At 40.9% G+C, this 8,232-nt stretch overlaps 1 protein-coding gene across 2 annotated transcripts; it reads left to right on the top strand.

Annotated features, from left to right (window-relative positions):
• The first annotated feature begins 461 nt into the window (after positions 1 to 461).
• barx1 (BARX homeobox 1) lies at positions 462 to 6,076 on the top strand. Of its 2 annotated transcripts, none has more exons than XM_033037181.1 (4): positions 462 to 1,314; positions 2,774 to 3,068; positions 3,648 to 3,732; positions 3,811 to 6,076. In XM_033037181.1, the coding sequence occupies exons 1-4, from the start codon at positions 1,173 to 1,175 to the stop codon at positions 3,973 to 3,975; spliced, it is 687 nt and encodes a 228-aa protein (XP_032893072.1). In that variant the 5' UTR covers positions 462 to 1,172; the 3' UTR covers positions 3,976 to 6,076. The 2 variants fall into 2 exon arrangements, with proteins under 2 accessions (XP_032893072.1, XP_032893071.1); XM_033037180.1 differs by having other exon boundaries at positions 465 to 1,377.
• Positions 6,077 to 8,232: the final 2,156 nt, after the last annotated feature.

The raw sequence follows: 8,232 nt of genomic DNA, 5'->3' as shown, positions 1-8,232 counted from the left end.
TCACACCATGTCTGTTTTCCGTTTAATTTAAACCAATCTTAAAACCGCGGAGATTTTAGACAGGGTTGGAGCGAATCAGACGGATGGATGGACAGCGGGATGACTTAATGTCACAATGATTAGAGAAGGGGAGAAATGAATCCTAAACGTGACAATTTCTGGGCGGATTGCAGAGTGTTGCAGGAATGATGTGGAGGCGAGTGGTTTTGTGTTCAATTGCAAACCTCCATTTTCATCATGCGAAAACGGCCCATTTTAGGAGGGGGAACCACGTGACATTGGAGGCTCAATTTGGGAGCTAATATTAAAAAAAACACACATCCTAACATTGTTTGTTGTGCCATACTTCCTCATGGGCCGTGCGACTGGCTAGGAGCGCTAACGATGCAGGGCAAAGTCAATAAACGAGAGCCTTGCGTTGTGGAACCTCCACACGGTGGGAACTCGGCCGCTGAGTCAGTAGATTGAACAAATACCTTTATTATGTGCTGGCTTTCAATAAACTGCGCCAAATAGGCCACGGCATTTAAGCAAAACAGCAAATGAAACCTATTGCAATTATCGAACGGTGTTTATTGTCTTCATTTTTTTTCTCGCGCGTCCAACTTTTGGTATATTTACGTTGTTTAATAAAAGCTGGGAGGTGTTAGTTTGGAAGCAGGAATCCGCGCAGTATTCGCTACGATCCGGACTCCTGCGGTTACGGGCGGGATGTTTTTCAGTTAATGAATGGTAAGGAAGGCAGCGATAGGCTGTTGGAGGAGCTGGGAGGCTCCTTCCAGGGCGGGGAGAGAGCGAGGGATTGAGAGAGAAAGAAGAAATCACGTGAGTTAATGATGTTGCAAAGCTCCCAACTCTCGCTCACTGCCCACAGCATCGAACCGCTCAGAAATCGGGAAAAGCTGCAAATCAACACAAGCGAATAAGCAACACGGCGGCCGGTCGAGACAGCAAAAGCCGAGAACGGATCACGCTCGTTACAATGGCAACTTACTTTGCATCCTAGGAGAAAATGTGCAGGAATGACACTATTTATCGCGTGGAAATGAAAACGCGCTGTGGTGTCGGGCACTGAGAGGACTTGTGGGGGATAGAGCGATCAGCCATCGCGGCGACTGGATCCATTCAACCTGTTTTGCTGGCGATTTGTCTTGGATTGTGGCGTGGACACGATGATGCAGCATCCCCTGGAGCTGGGGGCTCATTACCTACCCCACGAGCCGATCCACGATTACAGGTCACACCGGTACAGGAGCTTCATGATCGAGGAGATATTGACCGAACCCACGGGCTCATGCAAAGCCGCGAACGGAGGTGAGCTCCTCAAATTCGGCGTCCACGCTCTGCTCAACAGCCGGCCCTACCACGGTCATCTCGGTAGGTGGAAACTCTCTCGTCTCCGTTATTTATTTACACCAACTTTACCAAAACGCGGCTCCCAAATTCTCGGCTTCTTGGAAATATTTCTATGTGTAACAGATTTAAGGCATTTTCTACCGTCGGCGGTCGTTGATCGAGCAGACTAGAACGAGAACAGGACACTTCGCCGCTTCGATCTCCATTCTGAAGCAGAAAGTGCCGTAAACTTCATCCAGTTTTACGCTTTAAACGGCACACAGTGATAAATAAATAAAGCAACGCATCAATCCGGATTATATAACAGCACAAATCGAATCAGAGCATGTAATGAAATAGTAGATACGGCAAATAATTGGAAGAGGCCTAGGGAATGAGGTGATGAAATCTAGGCAAAGCCGCAGCCTTTCCGATACTGCAAGCCGACAGCAAGATTAGCTCTATACAACACACGCTGCAGAGATTTCACATGGCATGTGTAACCTAAAATAAATATATCCGCTGATTAGTTTTCTTTTAATATTAACTAAGACCCCAACCACATTTGCGCTGTATAAACAGTATCATCCCAGGGCGGAAATATATGGTTTACAAGTATTCTGACCCCAAAACCCCAGTATAATCGAACCATTTATTTAAACGAGTGGAACCTCATCCTTTGCAACACACGCAACATGTAAAAGGGACCGTGTTACACCGAATTTCAACATTCTCTAAAATCAACGCTGGCTTTAACTAATACAAATCCACAGAATATATCATAAGCAAATACTACGATTCTTTTAATCCATATGCCAAGCCATTACTCACTGTAAAATAACAGTGAATGATGTGGTAAATAGTATACTTTCCTGTTTCCTACTGGATATAAAGGCAACGTTGTGGTACGATTGCTCTGGATAGTTCCTATACGTCGCTACTATACGTAAACTAAGCTACTAAAGACAAATTAAACAGTGCTGTAAGGATGATAAAAGATCGGAGCCATTTTATAAAGAAGTCTGCAATGTAATTTAAAATGCTTATCTATTTATATATATATACACATGTATCTATATCACCCTGGCAGCAATATGCTTGTGGAACGGCAAAAATGTATGATGGATTTGCGTGTAAAAACCCCCCAGATCATGCACTCACCGAATTATTTGATGAGTTTATTGTTGTGTAAACGAGGGCAGTTTTAATTTTAATATCTAAATAAGATCGAAGATAGACACAAAAATGCTGGAGTAACACAGCGGGTCAGGCAACATCTCTGGAGAAAAGGAGTAGATGACGTTTCGGGTCGAGACCCTTCTTCAGACTTCAGACTTAAATTGTTAATTTCAGTTAAGACAGTTTTAATTGCAATATGTGATTAAGGTCGTTGAGTTAAATGTAACCGTAATTAATATTGTGTCCGTGATGTTTACAGCTGGCTTGAAATCGGATCACGCTGGAGTTTTCAAGTTTCCGTTGGGTCCGATCTCCTGCAGCCTCGCTGCTCCTTTAGGTTCGGCATTAATATCCGGAGGGTCGAGTCTGGCCGGTGGTCCCGGAGGCCCCCATCTCCCGCTAGACCTACACCTCCGGTCAAAGCTCGAACAAGGTCCAGACCCAGGAAACAAGGGGAAAAAAGGCAGGAGGAGCCGAACTGTCTTTACTGAACTACAGTTAATGGGCCTCGAGAAAAGATTTGAAAAGCAGAAATATCTCTCAACGCCAGACAGGTAACTCCGAACACTTTACACATGTAGATAATTCTATACAAACACAGTTTACGGTGTTCAGCGTCGTAGGAATTCATTTTACACCACTCGAATATATCATAACTAACACCATTCTAATAGTTTATTGAATTCAGACCTGTTGTTTTTAGTGCGAGCAAATTGGAAAAAGCCCCCCCTTACAATAATTTTAATGTGGCTCCATCCGGCACCAGCGGGTCGAGGAGTTAAAAAGAGAAACATTGCACAATCTGGTACATCAGTAAATGGAACATTTTCACTAACGTGTGGAATCAATGTCACATATTTGATTTGGTCTATTTGACGTCGCGGTGATATAGCGTCGCGCTCGCTGAATCTGAACACGCGGACAATTCTAACAGCAGTGAACATTATTTACAATCTCGGCGGCTTTAGAATGAGTATTTGTGGGACAGCGAGGGACAGGGTTGCAAAGCGCAATCTTCAATTACACGTCTAAACGGCCTTCAAACAGCGGGATAATTATGACAGGAATGTGGTTAATTATGCTTGGAATTATATTTTGATTTCCCCAATGTGTTTGCTTACTTTTAAATGCAGAATAGATCTAGCAGAATCTCTGGGTCTCAGTCAACTTCAGGTGAAAACTTGGTACCAAAACCGAAGAATGAAGTGGAAGAAAATAGTAAGTATTCTGGCCAATGGATTTTGAACAAGAACCTTTGGTGGTGGCGCGTTGATAAATATTATTTCTTCTTGAAAGGTATTGCAAGGCGGAGGTCTGGAGTCCCCGACAAAGCCTAAAGGTCGCCCAAAGAAGAACTCCATTCCCACAAGCGAGCAGCTTTCAGAGCAAGAGAAGATTAAAGAAGGCGAGAAACAGACGGATAATTCCCCATCGCCTTCCGAAGTGAACCAGGAAGAGTAGCGCGCACGGATGGGCAAAATAGAACTATTGACACACACGGGGCGGCGTTGCCAGCGTTGACCTTGAAGTTCCAGCGCTTGTCATAAGGCGGAATTTACACCCAAACCGTAAATGTCAGATCCACGTTTGAAATCAACCGTTTTGTCTCTTTCCAAGCACCAGCTGGCGGACCGTCCACTAACAGATTTGTCTTTATTACATTTTATTAAGTTTGGAGTTTGGATCAATTTCCCATGAACACGGAAGTCTGTTGTAGAAAGTACATTTTTTAAAATGAAATTGCTTTCAGCCCCTACATAAGGCTGGTTACCCAGAAAGAAGCTGAAAATTGCTTAGCGGTTGATCATGATGGAAATGTCCTTTCCATTATACACAGTGTAGCATTTTGGCGCCTTTCCCACCAAAGTTTCGGCTGCATAAAATTAAAAAACTCTGAATCAAAGTAAGTTTTTACATTTTGTAACAGTCTTTCCAGCGGCATTTCGGCATTTCTTACAAATGACAGTATTGTTGAGAGAGAAGCAATTTATTTTCGGTCTCAGCACACACTACTGTGGTGCCTCTCCGTCAAGTTAGCTTGATAAATATTTTGACCAAACCAATTAGATAGTAGGTAGAATGTGTTATGGTTCAGTGAAGAAGGGCTACAGCTGCAGCAGCAGATTTGAAGTATTTGTACCGAGTACCGAATTTATAAATGATTTCATACACTTGTGAAAGATAGAAGCTATAAATATTTCTTGCAGCAACGACTGTGGCTAAAGCCAAGAAACGTGCCTTATGCCTTTCCCCAAAGAGAGGGTACAAACGTTGATATCTAATTAAATGTGCCTGTATGTTTTAAAGTTATATTTCCCTTTATACTACCCATACATGGATACAAACAATAAAAGATTATCTGTCCTTGTATTTATTTTTTTATTTTTATGCTTTTTAAAATTATGTGCGCGTTTAGACTAGAACATATAAATCATTTTAATTAGAGGTGGATTGGTACTTTACATGCAAGTTTCAACCTCAGGGCGCATGTGGTAAAACAATGCTATATTTATATTTCTTCCCTCGCATTCCTTCCTTTAACGTTATGCATATTACGCAGTTGTTCGACCGAATAGAACTATTGGGTCTTATGCAAGCTCGTAGTGGATATTAAGCAGATATAAAACGGCCATTTAAGGGCGGAAGGACACACGGTTAACTTCAGGCGAAACTGACATAAAACTCGTTCTTTCACATGGAGCCTGGTTTATTTTTCAGTTAGTTGCTGCCTCTCTCAGTTTGCAGTTCATGCCCGCTTACCGTCGCCAGCTACCGAGTTCAGTACAGGCCCTTGTTCCCTTCTAATATCCTGCCACGTCCAACGATTTTCCTCCCGGATAAATAAATTTCATCCGATTAGAATCGATTCGAAATCCAGCTAAGTATGATTATTTGTTCTGACCGATTAGATGTAAAAACACTTGTAGATTTCTGATGAGCCCGTAAATGCATTTAAAACCTATAAAACTATTAAAGGCTCAAGAAATGTAGGATTAACTATTAGTGACGTAGAACGAGGAGCTCTGTTTAGAATTGAAAGATTAAAATTGGACAGTTCATTACTATTCCAGCTCAACCATTTGGCATTAAGAATATGAGTAGCGTTATTTCAAAAGCGGAGCGAGATACTGAAAACATCGAACTTCGGCTGAACCAAGCGACGGTGTTGCTTCAGTGTTACGGGTCTATGGTTAACTCTTAAGTGGTCCAGTGCCACATGACCTTTGCCCCGGTCAATTATTAAACAAAAACTTAAACATCTATGAAAGTCTGTGTCAGTCAAAAACATTACACATTGAATAGTGAGTGATATGTGATCTGTTGGAATAACAAGCACGTGGGACTTCTGCAGGTAGCAGCTACCTGGCCCAGAACCAATATATCTGGCATGTTGCATTTTTGTTAACATTAACGTTTTAGAATGTCAAATACGTTTTGAATTTTGTAAAGATATGAATACGTTATAAGAATAATCTATACACTGTATATTTGTGGATTATTGTCGACGCATACTTAATTCGAAACCACATTAATATAAGCAATTAAACATTTTGTCACAATGTTTAACATCTCCCTGTTTTCTTTAATGTTTAACCCAAAGTGTTTTGACTGTTTACTAAACTTATCACATTGTAAACAAATTAGTTTGAACGTTCTTTACTTATTTCGCCCAACACATCCACCGAGGGATATCTAGCCTGGGAGAATGATTCTCGTTTATTAACTAGAATGCAATAATGGATGGGTGGATTCTAGATCCCGTATCTTTATGGCCAGGCCAACTGAGTGAGATGTAATGTGGTAGATATCAAAGTATATTAGCAACGTTATCGCAATTCGCCACCAAAATAACATACTGAACATTGAAAAGTGAATGTTTAAAATGTATATTGCAGAAAGATGTCCAGATCTGCACAGTACTTGGAAGATAAGGTCCAGTTATTATGACTCTCGAGTATTCATGTGATATGAATTGTTACACATCTGGAAACGCAATTCACACAGAAAATGGTGAACCACAATGTGGCTACAAAATGCAACAGGAAAGGACGGTGGACCATTTAAACATCTTAAAAAATATCAACGGAAGTAGGCGATATTGTTATTGCCAGGGTAGCTTTCATTTAGACGTAATTTAAATTAAAGATTATTAAATGGAAATGCTATCATATTACGACAATTAATTCATAACATACGTTCCTGAATGAATAATGTAAAAAAAAGCTAAAACCTAATAATACAAAGCAAATATATTTAATTTGATTCTGAAAGATTTCAGCCAAATTTCCTTTGAAATATCTGAATGTGAGACAGGGTTGGGGGGGAAGTGGATGCCTTGGTAATATCAATTACAACGCTAGGACCTACGCGATATTTAATAAGAACAATGTCCTTAAATGGCTGTTTCCCCAAAACACCACGTTTAGTAAGCAGCTGATTTATTTGAGCGGTTTAAAGAATTCACATCATTTGTATTTCCACGGGCTCGGTTGGTCTTTCACCGCACGGGCCAAAATCTGACCCAGTGAAGTTCGATGGTTTCAGGGAAATAAATTGCATTTCAATGGATAGCTGTACAGAAGTACACGTGCAAAAAGAAAACATAAACGAGGAGGAAAGGACGATGGGCACGAATACCCCTCAATCATTTGCTACTTTAGGCAGCTTGCCATATTTAATGAACGCTAAAAATTAGGAAAGTACTAACTTTTCCATGGAGTTATATCAAATTAAGTTAAATAAAAACAGACAAAGAACCTTAGGAGTCAAAAGGTGAAAAGGTACACTCTACAGGTGTGGAGAAGCAAGGCTGCAGTTGACGTGATTGGCATTTACAGAATAACAATGTCAGCTCTGTGCTCCCGTAAAGGATTCGATCTGATAGTTATCAGATGAGCTACTGGCCAGACCCAGTGGAATCACACACAGCTGGCCAGCATTATGCCAACATCCTAACACTTAGTATTAAAGCACCATCCAAGCCAAGCACTTGCCCCGTCTTTCTAAACATGTGCGTTTAGAAAAAAAAGAAGCGATTGGCATTCGAGTGCTTCAAACAGCAATGATACAGCTGTCGCAAATCGGTGTCCAGCGAAAGAACGAAGGCGAAACTTTAATTTTATCAAGGATATATCAAATACAAAATTCAAAATACAAATGACATTGAATTTCCCATAGTTTGCCCACGGACGTGGGCAAACTATGGGAAATTCAATGTCATTTGTAATTTCGACTTAGTAAATACGTCAAGTGGTCAGTCAAAGTAAATTAAACTTTAATAGATGCATTTTCTTAACTTTGCTACAACTCCCTGTCGCCTCATTTTTGGTACGCGATATTCCGTCCATCCATCTGCCTATCAGGTTGGTAGTCGGTTCAATAATTTATTTCTAGAATTAAACAACAGAGATGCAGCCTGGCAACCCAGAGCAGGATTCAAACGAAGGTATGGCGACCAAATCGATACACGACTGCATTGCAACACTAATGAGAGGGGAAAGAAAAGGTGCAGCGCACACATGTTGGAATTAATGCCGTGGGATGATTAGGTTAAATGGGCAATTAACCTTTCATTTCATTGGAGAATTTCTCCTAATTTGGCCTAATGGCTAAAATTATTACGACTATTTAGCAGACATGATTGTAATGACATAACCCCTTTTCTCTTAAAACAAAAACATTCCGACACGTCGTTAAAGAAAATAATCGAGACTTCTC

Source organism: Amblyraja radiata, chromosome 18 (genome assembly GCF_010909765.2).
Source record: "Amblyraja radiata isolate CabotCenter1 chromosome 18, sAmbRad1.1.pri, whole genome shotgun sequence".
Taxonomy (NCBI): domain Eukaryota; kingdom Metazoa; phylum Chordata; class Chondrichthyes; order Rajiformes; family Rajidae; genus Amblyraja; species Amblyraja radiata.
The sequence above is the reverse complement of the archived record's forward strand: the minus strand, read 5'-3'. Positions and strand labels throughout refer to the sequence as shown.